Below are 18950 nucleotides of genomic sequence, written 5' to 3'. Positions count from 1 at the left end.
ACTTTGAAAATTTTCTGATTTCCATCGCCAGTGTCCCCCCGCCCGACGACGCCGCGAGCTCGATCTACGCCGCCAGGCTGCCCCGTCGTCGTCGCCGTCGCCCGTACCCCCGAGCCCACGCCATCGCCCGTCGCCGTCGTCCTCCGCCCCCCCCCCCCCCCCCGCCGCCGTCGCCGTCGGCCTCCGCCGCGCGCCCCCGAGCCGTCGCCTCGTATACGTCACCGTCGCCGCCCTCCGCCCCCGGCCCGCCGCGTTCGCCGTCGCCCTCCGCCACCCTGTGAGCGCCGCCCCGATCCCCTCCTCCTCCCTGTAATGGACGCCGCCGCTGCCGCCGCGCCCCCTAGCTATAGTACTGTACGTAGTTTAATTTAGATTTGTAATTTAGTTGTATTAATTTGGATGTGTAGTTAGATGTGTAGTTAATTTAGTTGTTGTAATTTAGATGTATTAATTTAGATGTGTAGTTTAGATTTTTCATATTTAGAAGTCATTTATGTATGTTCATATTTAGAAGAAAAAGAAGGAGAGAAAAAAGGAAAATAAGAAGAGGAAGAAGGAGAAGAAGAAGAAGAATAAGAAGAAGAAGAGGAGAGGAAGTAGAGGAGAAATAAATAAGAAGATGAAAAAGAAGAAAAAAAAGAGTAGAAGAAGAAGAAATAGAGGAGAAGAAGAAGAAATAGAATAATATATTATTCTATTTTTTCTTCTTCTCCTCTATTCCTTCTTCTTCTCCTCTTTTTTCTTTTTTTTCTTCGATCTCCTCCTCTATTCCTTTCTTCTTCTCCTCTTTTTTTCGTCTTCTTCGTCTTCTTATTTTTTATCGGGTATGTCGTTGTCGGTATATGTACCCCCCTCCCCGATAACTTTTAGTAAGTACTACTTAGAAAGTGTTTAATAGAATTAGTTAGAAAAATAATAGAACTAGTTAAACTAGCTAGTTTATTTGTAGTAAGTACTACTTTATTCTATTTATAGTAAGGAAATTAATAGAACTAGTTTGTTTTTTTAGTTAAAGCAATTATTCCCGCATCGACGTCGACGATGCCTATCCCGCATCCTCGTCGTCGACTCGGCGGAGGAGGCCGGCTTGATCAAAGGGGCCATGTCCGGGATTGGGCTCCGCCGGGCTGGTTTTGGGAGGTGCTACCTTCCGGTGGGCGTAGGTTGGTGAGGAACCAGCCCGTCGTTGACCCGATCCTTGTTTGGTGGCGCTCGCGTGGGCCAGTGACGGTGCCGAGGCTTCCGGAACCGTGGAGGTGGTACGTCACCGTGTCAGCGAGGAGGACCAGCACGTCCGTCGCTACATGGTTGCGTTGGAGGGCAGGTTCGACAATACCTGGCAGGTTCTTCAGGGATCTCACTGGAGCTATGATCCTGTGATGGTTCCGTCCCTTTGGGTGTCCACCGCCCGCGCCGATACCCGTCGGGCGCTACTGTTCTAGCTGTACTAGCGATGCTATATGTATGATAGTATTCGAGGTGTATTAGTGATAATATTCGGCGATGTACGGACGCATGGAGATGATGTAGTTTTGCTTATAATTGAATGCATCCTAATTTGAATACTACTTTATTTTGTGATTTGATTTTGCTTATTGAATGCTCAAAGTGGAAAACTACGTACTCCGATCCTACTTTGAATGCTAAAATTGGAGAGCACTATGATTAGTTGATAGCTTATAGGGTTTTTGTTTTCGCAGAAATCTAGGAGCCCCCCCGGCCCCTCCATCATCCCCGCCGTCGTCCCCGTCACCGCCCCCTCCGACATCGAGGTGAGACCAGCCAAATCCTCTTTTAGAAAGATAATTAAACGATATTTCGGGTTGACTGTAAGTCTGTCGAGTCTCCACCATATATGAGAGGACGAAGAATCCCGACTGTTGTCGTGGGGGTAGCTTCTCCTTCGTTCCTGTGTGCTAGACAATTTGGTGTAATGCACTCGAGAACGAAAGGAGGAGCTACCATCACCGACGGTCGCAAATGTCAGAGAGGAATCAGTGAGGGAGAGTTCCACCATATATATATATGAGAGGACGAAGAATCCCGACTGTTGTCGTGGGGGTCGCTTCTCCTTTGTTCCCGTGTGCTAGCTAGACATTTTGGTGTAATGCACACGGGGACAAAGGGAGGAGCGACCATCACCAACGGTCGAATGTATACACCACGTGAGCTGAGAGTTTTCAAGAAAAGACTCGACAAACCGATAGTCAACCCGTGATGAATAATGATCTAACTTAGGTTTTTTAGTACATATATTTAATTGTAGATGTTTAATATTTGAATTATATATGAACATAGGAAATGTCGTACTCGGACGACGAAAGTCTCCCGGGGGAGTGCGACTGGTGCCACGACGACCGAGGTCAGTGCGACAGGCCTCACCTGGACGAAGATCGGCGCTTCAGTATTAAGCTGGAGGAGACGCTCGATGTTGAAACGGTACGCAACGACGACAAGTGTTATTTTTTCGTAATTAAGCACGACTTCAACTATTTCAACGTGTACTTTTCATCTTTTACAATTCGGCTAGCTTATCCCATGCCATGCAAGACGCTACGTCTTGGAGAGGATGGGTTTTGAAGACCATGAAAGTATGGAAACAAAGAAAATTCACCTAAGGACCCATCATGATATAGATTTTGAAGTAAAGCTGTATAATTCTGAGAGCGTAACCCATTTTGGTTGCAAAAATTGGGAAGCATTTTGCAAGATGTATGGTTTTGATGAGGGTATGCTTGTCACCATGGATCTTGGTGATCCTGACATCGAGCAAGACAATATGGACATTTGGGTCCTTGTTGATACGCCTCCAATTCTACCGCTATGTGAGTTTCTCAAACATAGTTATTAGCTAATTTATATTGTTCATTTCAAAATAGTTGACAGCTTATTTTGATTGTTCAAAGAATGTGCGGAACATGGTAGACAGAACCTACTACACCGATGGCTCTGAGTTAACTTATAAGGAGAAAACTCATCTGGTCGGATTTTGTACTGATATTGAGAATTACAATATCTACAATCAAACTCCTCATCATTATGGTCCTCCATACGTGCCACTAGTGCACGTGTTGAACTACGGTAACTACTATGGAGATACCCTGGTAAGATTTCTTACTATTACGACATCCGTGCATATTTTGCATAGTTCTAAAACTAGTGCATTATCATTGCTAACTATGAAGTTATTACTATGTTTTTCAACAGATAATCCCAGAGGATTGTGTGCCTCATTTGATGTATCAGAATGGTAGGCTTGATGTTTTGAATATACAACCAGGTCATCCTACGAATCTCAACTGTCCATACCGGATTTCTAAAAGAAGTGGAGACATGCAAATCAAAGAATGGAAAAAATGTATGGACAGTCGCAAGGAGCTTCTTGGAAGCAAAAGGAAGCGAGGCGCAAGAATTGGAGACAGGATGATCTCCATTCTCCATAATGGAGAGTCAGGGTCTATATTGTTTTATGCTATTTTACCTTAAAGAGGGTATTTCGGTCCTACCTAATACTGATGATCATGTGCTAAGAACAATTAAGTAGGGTTGGTTCGATGACTGTGAGGATGATGATCGTATGACTTGTTATTAATAACGAGTAGAAGTTGTATGATGATGATTAGTAGGACTTGTTATTATATATGATGATGCATGATGCGTGCATGAAGAGTTATTATATATCAGCGGGTGAAATGAACATGGATTGGATTGAAGTGAAGGCAACATGCATGTGGTGCGTGTCGAAAGTAGTACAATCCAAACTTGATCAAGTCCGGATTAGTATTACTTTCGACATGCACCACATGTTGCCTTCACTTCAATCTAAGCCATGTTTAGACATAGCAGTACGTAGCGTTGGTAAACCAAGCACGGAGATATAAGAGAGGACACTTCTCTCTAATAGCTACCTAATAACAACCTAAATTAACCCCCAACCCCCCCCCCCCCCTTTCAAAAAAAACAAAAACCTCAGCTCCTGCCAGGTGCTGACGCGTGGATGCCTATTGGTCCCGGTTGGTGGCACCAACCGGGACCAAAGGCCCTCCTGCCTGGGCTCCCCGCACCGGCCACGTGGACGGCCTTTAGCCCCGGTTCGTGTAAGAACCGGGACTAAAGGGCTAGGACATTAGTAACGACCTTTTAGTCCCGGTTCCTGAACCGGGACTAAAGGCCCTTATGAACCGGGGTAAAAGCCCCTTTTCCTACTAGTGTATGCAGCAAAACCAGCACACGATCGAGCCTCCTTTTTTCGCGTTCAATAGGCGCTTTTGCCACGATCTACCCACCCGAAGCCCACGCACAACACGTCCGTCTCTCCCACCCTGTGCTTCTTCCCAACCGCAGCCGCCGATCTGCTCTCATGCTGCTCTTCGTTCTCCTTGATATGGTGCCGAGCTCCTCCGCACACCTGCTCCCCATGCCGTTGCGGCACCGGCAGTGCATGCTGCTACTGGGTTCGGGACTTCGGGTACGCCGTACGCGACGTGACCTTTGCTGGTGTGCCACCAACGATGAGCCAGCGCGCCGTCGTTGTCCCCTTCCGCGTGGGCCGACCTGGACGGAAGGCTGCTGATCAGCCAGGCGGCGGCTTTTAGCTCCACTGGCGCGCCCTCCTCGACTGAGAGGCGACGGCTCGACTTCCTCCGATCTGGTGGTAGGACGAAATCCCTTTCTCTCTTGTTTCTATGCTTGATTTGGTTCTGTTTTTGTGCTGATCTGGTTTACTTTCATGGGCGTTTTAGGTTACTTGCATGTACGAAATCTTTTCCTCTCTTTAGATAACTCATGATCCAACCCTTGTACTCACGGTTCAGTATAAAATAGTAGAGGCAGTGTACATGGTGATAAGTATTCTATGTTTTCTTTTCTATTCATACAACAATGATGTATGATTATTATATGGCGTCCAAATGAGGCATCTGATTGTAAGATGATGTGTTTGTGAAATGCGAGCAGTAGCCAGTACATATTTTCCTCTTGTGATTTTGATAGCTCGGTGATGGCGGGCGAAGCCACCAAGCATCGACACACATCCTAACCAATTCAATTTGGTGTCATCTTGGATCTGACTAATTTTCTTCTTATTCCGCATGAAGTTCTAATGGATTAACATTCTTGTAGGTTGATTTGAATCCCCGGGTATGTGGTTATGCATGAGCTGTGGAAGCAAAGGTGTGTGTCGGCTGGAGCTCATTTATGGGGCTGTAATTTGGATGGTACAAACCTGTAATGATACAGACTCCCACTCAAAATCTCACTGCACCAACGGCTCTCGTAAGTGCTTGACTTTGTTTCTTCATACTACGCGATAATACATACGGGACGTGAAATTAGTAATTACCCTTAAATATTGTCTGTACTGGATTGCCAAAATTAGATTTATTTGTTTCTCTCTCCTGAGCAAATTTTTATAACACTGCTACGCAAATATAACTTGTGTTTCTCTCTCCTGCATTTTTGCATCGCCCTCCATACAAAAACATGATGGGATTTGGTCCAAGTGACAACATACAAGACCGTAACGATCAGCCTGTTTTAATTTACTGAAACTGGGTAGACGCTAGACAGAGACGTGATTATCCTTGGTATAGCTCCAAAGAATTTTAAGGTGCCAATTAAATGTGATGCTTGGTGGTAGATTGGAAGCTTGCTATATGTTTTTCTCAATGGGCATACCTGCTGGTATCTTGCCAAAGCCCAAGTTTATACAATTATACTTCTGTAACTGCAATGTCAGTACATTATGCTAGGTATGTGCCTCTTTAGTTCTCTCATTCTGGTTTGTTCTGTGTTCTCTGTTTAGTTATGGGGTGCCTTATTCTTTAGTAATACTGCACTGTTATGCAAAATTATGGCCTAACTTTACTGGGCAGAATTATGGCCTAACTTTACTGTACACGTGCAATTTTTCTTTTGCATGATCTACCAAATGGTGTTAAAATTTACTGCGCAGAATTATAGACTGATTTATGAAGGACACAAAACACCATACATGATTTAGCTGCAGCTCATGAAGTGCTGATCACGTTGCTTCACATTATAATTAGCAATCTGAATCGGTTTTCACAAACATACAAATGTTAATATCCTTCTCTGTGAGCTTTTTACCATGTGAAGCTTGTCTGTTTAATATGTCCCATAATCCTGAGAAGAATCATGACCATTGATGAAATCCAGCTCTCTTTTTTTTTTTAAATGCTAGGAATAAAAGAGTTCATAGCGATTTTCCTTCTCCGCGAGAGCTGACATAGTTTACAAAAGAGTGCACTTCCGGCCATGGTGAATTGTAGGATAAAATGACCACGGAGTTAGTCATGGTCAAGTTGACTGAAGCATGTGTATCCAAACTGATACATGTACTGCATTATGTCTTTTGTACGGACATATGGACATGCTTTGTGCTTGTATTTGTAGTTTAGTGAGTTTACTCCTCCTTCTCGGACAAACTTAAAATTCCAAATGTTTACTGGGAATGTGTTTTGATCCTAGAGTGGAGATGCAGAAAGCAAGTGTGAAAAAGGCACCAAAGTTTGTCAGCACTAGCTCGATGCATGCCTTTGTGAAACTGAATAGCATTTTACCACACCTTGTCACACCTTCCTGAGTAGCTGAGAACTAAGAAAGAACAAGTTTAATTATTTTCATCATGCTATTCGGTTGATTCTGGTATGCCCTCGACACTCCTATGCATGGTGCATTTAACCTATTAAGTGAAATTTTTCTTCCAATCCAGCACCATTATGTTGTAATGATCAAGCTTTTCGTCGACTGCAAAAGTTCCCACAAAATATTATGTTGTTTATTTATCTCCTAAATCACTATTTGTTATAAAAATTGTGAAAGAAATAAACAACATAATTTCCAATATGTTTAAAGTGGGATATCTGGTATTGTGGTTTTTAAATTTGTTGGATACCGCGTCCTTCTTCCGGTATCATTTTTAGAGATGTGCTACTGTTAGTATAGCAAATTTATACTAAGACATCTATAATTCCAAGTTCACATGATATTGCTGCCAGTTTATATCCAACAAATTTAAAAACCACAATACCAGATATCGGACGCCGGAAGAATTGTTGTGTATTTGTAGGAAACACTATATAATGAGCATATAACTTTATAGATGATTCGCTGACGCATTGTTGATTTTAAAGCGCGGAAATTACTGGCACTTGTTATGAGCGGTCTTAAATATGTTTGCTTCTCTCTCAGATAGAAAACTTTGTTCCTTGCAACGTGTTGATGTCTACCTCTATGCCATTCCAAAGTGAGGATATGTATATGTGCTGTCAGGACCCCGATTCTAAGTCACACCGATCTAGCCTGTAACACCTCATATCACTTTGCGGCCTCACGCACGGTATTCCCACGGGTGTCGCCTTACCATGGCCCGGGACCGTTTGCGCCTTTTGGCTCACGTATATGATAATGTCGCTAGCATCCATATGACAGAGAACCCGGGCCGACATGGCTAGTCGTGAACCCAAAGTGGCACTAACTTACGGGGACAGGCATACATGAATCAACATCGAGCATGTCGGTCAGCAGCGTGCGAATCTGGGCTGTAGCACTGGGCTAACAGGACTCCGGTGAACCGGGCTGTAGCAGGCTAGGCAGGACTCCGGATGTCACCGCGTGACATTTCCCCGAAGGGACAGACACAGGAACGAAGTGAATCACATGCCGGCCAGTCAAGTGTTCCGGAGCAGTAGTGCTGGGCTAGCAGGACTCCGGTGAACCGGGCTGTAGCGGACTACTATGGCTCATGGAAGCACAAGACTACATTTCCCCATAAGAGAGGCTACCAAGGATAAACAACTAGGTTGTCGGATCCCGCACATACCAAGCATTTCAATCATACACACAATATGCTCGATATGTGCAAATACAACATGGCATCACAACAAGACTCTACGACTGAGAGTATTTATTCATTAGGCTCCGAAGAGCCAAATATTACAAACATGGATCTCTCGACCCAGCATTAAGAGCATACAAGTCAAACACATGCGGAAGCTTAACATGTCTGAGTACAGACAACTATAAATGAAAAAGGCTGAACAGCCTGACTATCTACTAGATCCTACCGAGGGCACAAGATCGTAGCTGAGGTAACAAGCTAAACGTCGAAATCCACGCGGAACTACTAGCGAGACTGAAGTCTTTCTGCAAAAACATAAATTAAGCAAATGTGAGTACAAATGTACCCAGCAAGACTTACATCAGAACTAGCTACATATGCATCGGTATCAACAAAGGGGGTGGTGGAGTTTAACTGCAGCAAGCCAGCTTTGACTCGGTGGCTATCCTAGCTACGACTGCAAATAACTCTTTTGAGGTGGCGCACACGAGTCCACATATTCACCATATCAATACTCCACTATGGATCCGCTCCCGTCTCCCTACGAGAACGCCATCCATAGCACTCATGCTTATCTTGCGCATTTTAGAGTATCCACTTTCACTTGTCTATGAACTGTTATAGGCAACCCAGAAGTCCTTTACCGCGGACACGGCTATTCGAATAGATCATATTAACCCTGCAGGGGTGTACTTCGTCACACACGCTCTCACCACTTACCGCCGTTTACGCAGCATGTACTCGGCAACCTTCAAGCGGAAGCCCAGCGAGGGTGTCGGCCACAGCCTACCTAAACACTCAAGTCTCTAGTCCAGGTTTATCGCCTATTCAGGTTCCATCCGCAGGGAGTCCGGCCGAGGTTTCCACATACGGCCCCGAACGATGTGTACAGGGTTCCGCGACACCAAACGGGCGCCCGGCATGCCCGGCCACGTGCCTACCGCATCACAGCCCACCCCTCGGGTCAGCGCTGCCCACGGCCTCCAGCATACTACAAACACCAGAAACTACTTGCAACTCCTGGACAGAGGATAAGGGTGATTAAGAAGCCGAGAGGGTCCATTGGTTTCGGGCCCAATGCGTGGTAGTAACTGTATCATGGATCACAAACACAGAACTCAGTTCCTGAGGACGGCTTCAATGAGACAACCCACCATGTACTCCTACATGGCCTCTCACCGCTACCTTTACCAAATCGTGTTCACACACTTAGCTCACACACCGTAGGACATGTTCATCACCATTCCAATTCATCCTCGATGAATCAGACCCGACTCAACTCTAAGCAATAGTAGGCATGACAAACAAGCATGAATGAGTAGGCACATCAGGGCTCAAACAACTCCTACTCATGCTAGTGGGTTTCATCTATTTACTGTGGCAATGACAGGTCATGCAGAGGATAAGGGGTTCAACTACCGCAGCAAGTAACAGATGAATCGTTGTTGTTCTAATGCAGTAAAAGAGAGCAGGAGCGAGAGAGTGGGATTATATCGGAATGAACAAGGGGGTTTGCTTGCCTGGCACTTCCGAAGATCATATAGCTCTTCATCAGTGTCATCGAACTCATCGTCGGAACCACGTCTATCGAGAGGGAACAACCACCGGCAAACAAGGAAGAACACAATCAATGCAATGCAACAATTATGATGCATGCTAAGACATGGCAATATGAATGTGTTTTGGCTAATGCAACTACAAACAGATGGGTTTGGGTCATTTTGAACCAAAGGTTCAATCCCAAACTCAAATTATGAATTTAAATAGTGCCTTATCATGTTTTGAACTAAACAGCAAGGTTAAGTTGTTTAGACATGCATGGAACCAGTACAGATGGATAGATTGGATTTTTCTGATCATTTTTCATATATAAATCTTTTCAATTTGAGTTATAGATTATTTTCTATGATTTTTAGAAGTTTGCTACATTTTCTGGAATTTCCTATATAAAAAATAAATCCAGAAAATTATTAATTATGTCAGCACTACGTCATGCTGACCTCAGCAGGTCAACAGACCGGGTCCAGGTCAGACCTGACCAGTGGGACCCACTGGTCAGTGACCCAGTGTCAGTTAGTGACACAGACAGGTGGGTCCGGTCAACGGCCACGTCAGCGAGGTCAACGCCAACGCGTGGGGCCACTGTGTTTATATTAAACTTAAAATATTTTTGTTAGCTGTTTAGTTAGGCAGTGGGGCCCGCATGTCAGCGAGCCAGGGGGTTAGTTAGTGGGGCTGTTAGCGGCTAATGCCTTAGCCACGTCAGCGTCGCCGGATTAAGGGCCGGCGACCTTGCAGTGCGGCGGCGGCTCGCCAGGGGTGGCGCTAGGGCAGCGGCTGGGCGCGCTGAGGGCACCACGAGGAAGCCCTCGCTCGCCCGCATCCAGGGGTGCACGCAGCTGGGCGCCAGGAGGCCGGGCTCGACGGCGGCCGGAGTTCAGGCGTGAGCGCGGGCGGTGTTGCGGTGCGAAAACGAGCACGAGGATGGAGGAGAAATGGAGGGGAGCTCACGGGGATGCGGCAGGGCAGGTCAGCGGCCTCGGGGACGCTCTGGACGAGGCAAATCGACGGAGTCGATCTCCGGGCACCGGAGGTGAAGACGACGACGCTCCGGTCGACTGGGGCCTTTTCTGGTCGCGTGCGTCGGGTGTGTTGCTCCACGGGGTCGTGGTGGAGCTCGGGGACGTGGAGAGGGAACGAGGGAGTGGTTGCGGCCGTGGTGGAGCTCGTCGGTGGCGGCGGCGCGGTTCGGTGAGGTGGGGAACAGCAAGGGGGAGAGAACCAGAGGAGGGGAGAGAGAGCAGCGAGTGAGCGAGAGGGACCAGGGGGGCTACGTGGCGCCTCCAGGCGCTCGATCGAGGGCAGGGGAAGAAGCAGGAGGTGGAGCTCGGGCGCGCGCGCGTCGACACGCCTCTGCCTACTGGCAGAGGTTGAAGACGGTGGGGCTCCTAGTGGGCTGGCCAACAGTGCCAGGCCAGTGGGCTGGGCCGGCCACTTGGGCCGCCAGGTGGCTGCGCAGGTAACTTCTCTCTCTCTGGTTTTCTATTTATTAATGTTTTTTATTTTCTGCAATTGGTTTTGATTTGATTTTTAAAACATCAAATCATTTTTGAACTTTCTGTAAATTGTTATGTGAGCTCAGAAACTAGTCCAAGGTCACAAGCAACTTACAAAAATATTTGAACTTTATTTCTTATATAACAGAAATAAATTCAACTCAAATAGGTTATTGATTTAAGTCAAAGGCCCAAAATAAATATTTCTGTGATTCCAAAAATATTGGTTTGAATTTTACCTCTTACCAAAATTTTCACAGAGTAACAGGAACATTTTCTTAGGCTTCTTTGAGAAGATTTTAATGTTGACCATTTTTAAAAGGTTTCCGAGGCTTTGAAAATTCCCCAATTCAAATTTCATTTGAATTTAAACATGATGCATGGATGCAAGAAAAATCAAGCAAGGGCTGATCTGGGGCTGTGACATGTCTATTACGACATCCACACATCTTTAGCCATAGTATCACTGGGGTGTCCATCAGCAGATGATTATGAGAATCACTATAAGGTTCACCGGATCTGAAGAAGATGGTGACACAAGATGGTGGAGTACAAAACAGGAGGAAGAATACATATTTGTCCTCTTGCAAAGTGGTCACAGAAAAGGAGTTCCACTACAGTAAGTGATTTCACGGGTACGATATGGTCGTAGTTGGCAGAGGAGGAAGCATGTGAGTGAATAAGATCATTTTTCATGTCGCAGTTCGCTGAAACAGCCATGTATAATCAATAGCGCTCTATCCTTTTGCTATTCTGTAGCCACCGGAGATAAGAAGATGGTGGCTCGGCCTATTCCCACTAGGTGCTGGAGGCTATTGGGACTGAGATGAAACTAGCGATCCCCTGTCGTAGCTTGTAATATTTAGTATCCTTGTTAAATTTTGCCCTATGCCTTGATTGGTTTGGAGCTGGAGGTGAATTTGATCATTGCCCCAGTATCACTAAATATTTATTGGCAGAGTTGACATTCATGTTAATGTGTTCCACTTAATGTCTCTTGTTAGTTGCCAGGTCATAATGGAGAATCACGTGTTGTAACAAAGCGAGTGAAAATAGAGTCGAGGAGTAGACATGAAGGGTGAAATTGAGGAGATGAATTGTTCTGTAATGGTGGCTTTGGCTGCTGTCAGATTTGTTCGTCAAGACATCCCAAAAACCCAGCCCAATTTTACACCCTTTGCCATTAAGCCTTCTCTTCCTGGGTTTGATAGTTGTGCACTATAATTGCATGGTGTTTTCGGTCAGAAGATGATGCAAGCGATGTATGCGTCCAAGATGTAGCAAGAAGCATATAGTGGTGCAAGAATATGTGTAGCCATTAGGAACAACAACTATGAGTCCATGACTAGCACCAACAATGCTAGAGTAAGGGTGGATGAACAGAATGGTGGTGGGGCAAGAGGGAAGGGAGAAATATATCACTTCCGTTGCATGCAAGGAAAGGGTGCCTAATGAAACACAAAGACTGACTCGGAGCAAAGCAGCGAGTGGACATGAATGAAAATCATGTTCTGCACACAATTTTGAATTAAAAAATATATAATCATAATCTCTACATTTTATTTCGTATTCTGTGGCAACGCACGGGCATTCGACTAGTTTAATTAGTCGTGGGATCTTAGTAGTATGTAAACTTTGTGGCCTTTATGTTGCATTTTCGTAGCCACTAAAATCGCTTTAACAGACCACATAGAAATATATTTGAACCGAGTCCATACATAAAGTGCCAATAATATATTTGAACTGAGCCCAAACAGAAAAACAATAGTGGTGGTGACATTTTGTTTGGACCCCGATACTCTGCATGAGTGCTTGAGTAAAATAAAATCATGGAACTTTTCAAAACTGCTTCAGTTGCCTAAACTAGAATCAACTAGTAGTACTTTCTGTAACCTAGTTAGATGGTCGATGTGCAAAACAAATCATGGTCTGTAGTTTAGCAAGAATCTTGTACTAGGGCATATGGTTCAGATCACATAATATTTATATCAGTCTCCACTATTCATAGTTCAGACTATCATCAGTTTACCTATGGTTCAGATTGCATACTATTCAATCTACCTATGATTCAGTCTATCAGTTAGCAAGATGCAGAGAAACAAAAATTGCAGACAAAAATCTCATCTAAGCATGGACGGGAGGCAAGCACGAGCTGAAGTTGAATACAGAACACATATGTTGAAACAAACTAGCAGCTCGATTTTGGGGAAAATGGCTATTTATCATTGAGCAGCTATCTCCCGCCGCTGGTCCGTGCAGGCCAGAGAGTCGGCCGGGGCTGGGTTTCCACGACCAGAAGGGATGGCGGCTGCTGCACTGGGGTGGCGGCGCAGGGCGACAACTGAGTAACCGTTCCCCTGGGGCGGCGGCGTAGGGCGACGACTGAGTACTCGTTCCGCTGGCTGCGGCGGCGCGAGGCGAGGACGGAGTTGCTGTTGCGCTGGGTGGGAGCGGCGGCGCAGGGCGAGGGAGATGATGAGATGGAGGTCGCTGAGAAGAAGGGGAAAAAGGAGAAGAGATGGAACGGCTCGGCGCTGCATACGGGATCCAATTAACTGTGTTTCTACCTAGGTATGAGCGCTTGGTGCCGTTTCTTCGTGGGGTTACCGGTTCCTTCTCTCTCCTCTTTAATTAAGACGCCACGTCAGATTTTTGCTTACCTGGAAGGCTAAGCACCGATACAGCCTGGAGCGTTGGGAGAGGCCTTAGACCCTAAAAATTCCAAAGAGGGGATAACATTAGTGACACACTTATGGACCAGATATAAAAAAGAGCACCAGAAACAAATTATTGTCGTTGGTAACTAAGTATTATCACTTACTTCCCACTACCACTAATTGTTGGCTCTCAACAAAATGAGAAACCAACACCTCACGATAGTTGCATTTTCCATAGAAAAATAAATTAAATAAAATGAACACTAACAATGAGCTAAAAACCTAAGGAAATCATCACATTTGGTAAATCACAATAGCATGCACCAAATGACATTCCATAGAGCCCAATTTTATCCAACTAGATACACATGACTATGCTTTGACAAATTGAAAATAGACAGGTAGAAGGAAACTTCAATCATCAAAGAACATTGTTCCTCTATATCAGAAGTTGACCCCAAAGCAGAGATGCTAAGTGATATGGTGAAAGTCTTTGTACGTCCTCTGATCACAAAATGAATGCACCACAACATCAGCGCATCCATTTTTCAAATAACAGCACAAAATTTCAACATGCAGTGTACCAACATTGAGTGAACCAATGCAGTCTTTTGAAACTAATCGGCTAATCTAGTTCAAGAAACGATAAAATTGTTTTGTCTACAACATAATCAGAGTATCAAATTTGAATCTCTTTTGTTCATCGCTTCATTGCATTTAACAATGATGTATATGAGGAAGAAGCTTGTCCAACATCGTCTGAGATGGTTTGGACATATACAGCGCTGCATAGCGGACGGTTAAAGCGTGCTGATAATGTCAAGAGAGATCAGGGTAGACCAAACTTGACATGGCAGGAGTCCGTAAAGAGAGATCTGAAGGACTGAAATATCAGCAAAGAACTAGACATGGACAGGGGTGCGTGGAAGTTAGCTATCCACGTGCCAGAGCCATGAGCTGGTATCGAGATCTTATGGGTTTCAGCTGTAGCCTACCCCAACTTGTTTGGGACTAAAGGCTTAGTTGTTGTTATTGTTGTTGTTGTTGTATATGAGGAAGAAACTCATCATGATAAGGACCAAAACGATGAGAATGCAATGAACCTTTGTGTTACCTTTACAACGTTGCAAAATGGAGAAGCGTCTTCCTTCTTCTTGTCGGGCCCAAGGCGTATTGTAATTCATCCAATATCCATATTAAGTTGTCAATTCTGGCAGCTGGTCTCAACCTTATTTGAACATTGGTTTCATTTCCATGAAATGGAACCGGGGAGCCGATCCCTGATGATCTAAGAAAAATCTGGCATTAACAGCTTGGTCCCTCAAATGCTTTGTCTGCTGCAACAACCTTTTTGTTTCCACTTCATGATTCAAACCCCAAAATAACCAAAATGAATTTCATAAAAAGGGAATTATTTCATCAAATATTTCAATAGAATACAACTTTTGCATCAATATTTGAACTTTGAATGTCTTATTCCTCTACCCTTAGTATTGATAAAGTGATAAAATCTATTTGACATTCACCAGATAAAACTTTAGCACAAGATGATTCAAAGAACTATGTATCTTCGTCTTAATTTGGAGATTCATACAGCTTACTGAGAGCTTGGACTATTAACACAGGAAGTAAGATTTTTCTTACCAGCTTAATTTCATACTTGACAGACAAGTGCATCGCCCAAATATACTTAACATTTCCGTGTTTAATCATCACAGGCAATATGCAACGGAGAGGCGAAGAGGCAGTGGAGCACATCAAAATACTAAATATCTATTTTAGGAGTCAAAACTAGATGACTTTTGGCACAACTGATCAACATTATTGCATAACAAATTTCCTTCTGGAGGAAAGCAAAACAAAATAAGAAGTGCAATCTCTAACTGCATCCATAAACAATCTCTTTCACCAAAATGCAGAAGGGGGTCACAATAACAGACAACACAATGATAAACTATGAATTCGTACACGGTATTGTCCTCGTTGGAAGGAACCATAACATGAAGCACAAATCCATACCTTTATGCCCAATATTTTCTCTAGAACACATTTGAGGTTGATCATCTTGTCCAGGCCCAACTAGCTGGGGTGCTCCTAAAATCAGGCACTTCTCCCCTGAAAAACTAGCTGGGATTAACATCACGTAAAGAGGGTGAAATTAAACCATGGCATAATTTTAGGTGCCAACTGACCTGATGAAAGATGAGAGATTGCTGGTGTGCGAAGGAAGAGAGAACCAGCACCAAAAGGTGATTTGCATGATTATGCTAACTCAGACTCTCATTTCAGGTATTCAATCAGTCAATCTTGAGATTATCATCTAATTCCTAGACTGGTCAGTATAAGGGAAACTTCATTGATATTCTCACGCTTGTAGTAGCCTTCCCAGCATAATACCCTAACTAATGGGATGAAGATGCAAGTATCTAGCTCAAATCCTCTGCAGCGTATTTCATCAAGTAGGTTGAGCACCTTTGTATATCTTACTCCTTTGACCAACCGATTGTTCAGGTGAACAACATGATCAGGCACCGACCCATCTCTCAAAGATGCAAGAGAGTTTATTGCCTCGACAAATTTTCGATCTTTACATAAGCTATCAATCAATGTAGCATTAGTAAAGTTGTTTGGAGAAATTTGCCTACTGCACATATTGATGTAAGTTAGCTTGACTCCACGTAAATCCCCAGCATTGTAGAATCCATGAATCAAAGTATTGAAAGCCACAACATCATATCCAATCCACTCATTATCTATTAGACACTTTGCCAGACGGAATTTCCCAACTCCACAGAGGCCACGTATTGCAATTGTAAAACTAAACATATCTGGCCCAATGCCCTTTTTCAACAGATCAACCAGCAGCTTGAAGACTCTTGCAAAATCACCGGCATCGCAGAGCCTACCCATCAAAGTGTTATAGCAGAACACATCAGCATGCCAGCCTAATTCTTCACTGTGTTCCAGCAAGCAGACTGCCTCCGAAAACTTTGAGTCTCGGCACAAGCAATCAAATAGAATACTCAATGTCTCAACCGTTGGCGAGAGCCCTCTGGTGCGCATTTTATCTACTTGATGGCATGCCTCATCCAAGAACCCCATCCTGCACAGAGCAGACATGTAAATATTGTAGGTGACAGCATTGGGCGTCCACCCCTTCTCTTCACTTCTTTCTAATATCCTCTCCACCTTATGAAACTCCCTGATGCCGCAAAGCCCCTCAATAAGCACGCTGTAGGATACGACATCCGGGGAGCAGCCGGCATCGACCATGGCATCGAATAACCTCTCTGCTTCCAGAATCTTACCCTGCTCGCAGTATCCACGTAGAATCGCGGTGTAGGAGCGGACAGTGGGGCGGACTCCCCCATCCATCATGTGGTCAAGGATACCCCAGGCCTCCTCCAGCCGCCCGGAGTCGCAGAGCATGGAAATGTAGCAGTTGTACACGGCGGCATCAGGTGAACAGCTGGCGGAGGTCATCGCAAGGAAAATGTGGTGCATAGAGTCGAGCGAGCCATCATGGCACTTGAGCAGTGCGGTGAAGGCAGAAGCGGTGGGCGTGAGGCCGGAGACGAGCAGAGAGGAGAAGGCAGCGCGCGCGGCGCGGGGGCGGCCGGAGACGGCGAGGGAGGATATGAGGGTGGTGAAGAGGGGCGCGGTGGGGGGGAAGGGGAGGGAGCGGAAGAGGCGGAGCACCTCGTCTGGGCGGCCGGCGCGGGAGTAGGCGGACATGAGAGCATTGTAGGCGGCGGGGGTGCGGGCTGCGGGAACCGATCCTGCGGGCGGCGACGGGGAGGGGTTGGCGGAGAAGGAGGCGAGCGCGGAGAGGAAGGAGGAGAGCTTGCGGTCGTCGAGGCAGCGGCGGGGGAAGGTGGGGCGGAAGGGCATAGGAGGCGCCGGCGGCGGGCGGAGAGGTGTGGTCGGGTCGCCAGGGTTTTAGTAGGGTTTTGGGCCATTTTGCTGGTTTTGGTTTTGGAGGGAAAGAAATCAGACTGGGCCATTCGCGTGTTGGGCCGGCCTGGCCTCCTAGTGGATAGCTGGGTTTCGGCTTGAGTCGAATTTGTTTTTCGTAGTGTATTTTTCTGTCGGGAAATACTTCAAAGAGGCCCAGTCCATTCCAAAGGTCGGACACCTGAGAAAGCCTGCTCTCAATATGCTGGACTCATGTGCATGGCATGAGTCTTCTCGGTTCGGCCGACATATATATAAGATAAGAAAGGATTGAGAAGAGGAATCTAGAGGGGTAATTATACCCTCAACAAGTAAAAGTGGTAATTTTTAAATTGTTTAAGTTGAGATGGAGTTTTAGCACAAGTTTAAGCATTCACAATACATTTCAAGCAAGCACGACAAGGGTATATGCAGCGGAAAAGATAAAGCATGCTAATTGCAAGAAAGCAAAGGGATGTGATTGGAATGTGCAAACGCAATGAAGACACGGAGATTTTTGGCGTGGTTCTGATAGGTGGTGTTATCGTACATCCACGTTGATGAAGACACGAAGGGTAACGGTTGCGCGAGTCCATGGAGGGCTCCACCCACGAAGGGTCCACGAAGAAGTAACCTTGTCTATCCACCATGGCCATCGCCCACAAAGGACTTGCCTCGCTCGGGTAGATCTTCACGAAGCAGGCGATCTCCTTGCCCTTACAAACTTCTTGGTTCAACTCTACAATCTTGATGGAGGCTCCCAAGCGACACCTAACCAATCTATGAGACACCACTCTCCAAAAGGTAATAGATGGTGTGTTGATGATGAACTCCTTGCTCTTGTGTGTTCAAATGATAGTCTCCTCAACACTCAACTCTCTCTCACAGATTTAGATATGGTGGAAAGATGATTTGATTGGAAAGCAACTTGGGAAGGTTAGAAATCAAGATTCTTGTGATAGGAATGATATATCTTGATCTCAACACATAAATAGGTGGTTCTCTCTCAGAAAATGTATGCTGGAAGTGTAGGCATGTTCGGGTGGCTCTCTCACATATGGAGAAGGGGGTGAACGGGTATATATAGCCTCCACACAAAATCTTGTTGGGGAACGTAGTAATTTTAAAAAAATTCCTACGCACACACAGGATCATGGTGATGGATAGCAACGAGAGGGGAGAGTGTTGTCTACGTACCCTCGTAGACCGAAAACGGAAGCGTTAGCACAACGCGGTTGATGTAGTCGTACGTCTCCACAATCCGACCGATCAAGTACCGAACGTACGGTATGTGACGCACGGATAATTAAGCTACAGTAACCCTCTAGTAATGTTGCCACGTCACCACGATTACTGTTGATAATCTCGCGATGATTCAAAACTCGTTCAAATTCAAATTTAAAATAAAGTCAAACTAGAAAAGTTTTTCAAAAGTCAAAAACT

At 45.2% G+C, this 18950-nt stretch overlaps 1 protein-coding gene across 3 annotated transcripts; it reads right to left on the bottom strand.

Moving 5' to 3' along the window:
- Nucleotides 1-7898: 7898 nt before the first annotated feature.
- Nucleotides 7899-17517, bottom strand: LOC109767771 (uncharacterized). Of its 3 annotated transcripts, none has more exons than XM_020326493.3 (5): nt 15767-17517; nt 15594-15689; nt 14689-14934; nt 13578-13629; nt 7899-8166 (listed from the first exon to the last, which is right to left on the bottom strand). In XM_020326493.3, the coding sequence occupies exon 1, from the start codon at nt 17463-17465 to the stop codon at nt 15891-15893; it is 1575 nt and encodes a 524-aa protein (XP_020182082.1). In that variant the 5' UTR covers nt 17466-17517; the 3' UTR covers nt 7899-8166; nt 13578-13629; nt 14689-14934; nt 15594-15689; nt 15767-15890. The 3 variants fall into 3 exon arrangements, with proteins under 3 accessions (XP_020182082.1, XP_040243295.1, XP_040243294.1); XM_040387361.2 differs by having other exon boundaries at nt 14689-14862; XM_040387360.2 differs by lacking the exon at nt 7899-8166 and adding an exon at nt 9382-9445.
- Between the last annotated feature and the right edge of the window lie 1433 nt (nt 17518-18950).

The sequence above is a fragment of the Aegilops tauschii genome, chromosome 4, assembly GCF_002575655.3.
Source record: "Aegilops tauschii subsp. strangulata cultivar AL8/78 chromosome 4, Aet v6.0, whole genome shotgun sequence".
Taxonomy (NCBI): Eukaryota; Viridiplantae; Streptophyta; class Magnoliopsida; order Poales; family Poaceae; genus Aegilops; species Aegilops tauschii.
This window is presented reverse-complemented; position numbering and strand designations above follow the sequence as displayed.

Bases quoted from the DNA above. Each gene is read 5' to 3' on its own strand.
- LOC109767771 (XM_020326493.3), bottom strand. From the start codon at position 17,465: ATGCCCTTCCGCCCCACCTTCCCCCGCCGCTGCCTCGACGACCGCAAG.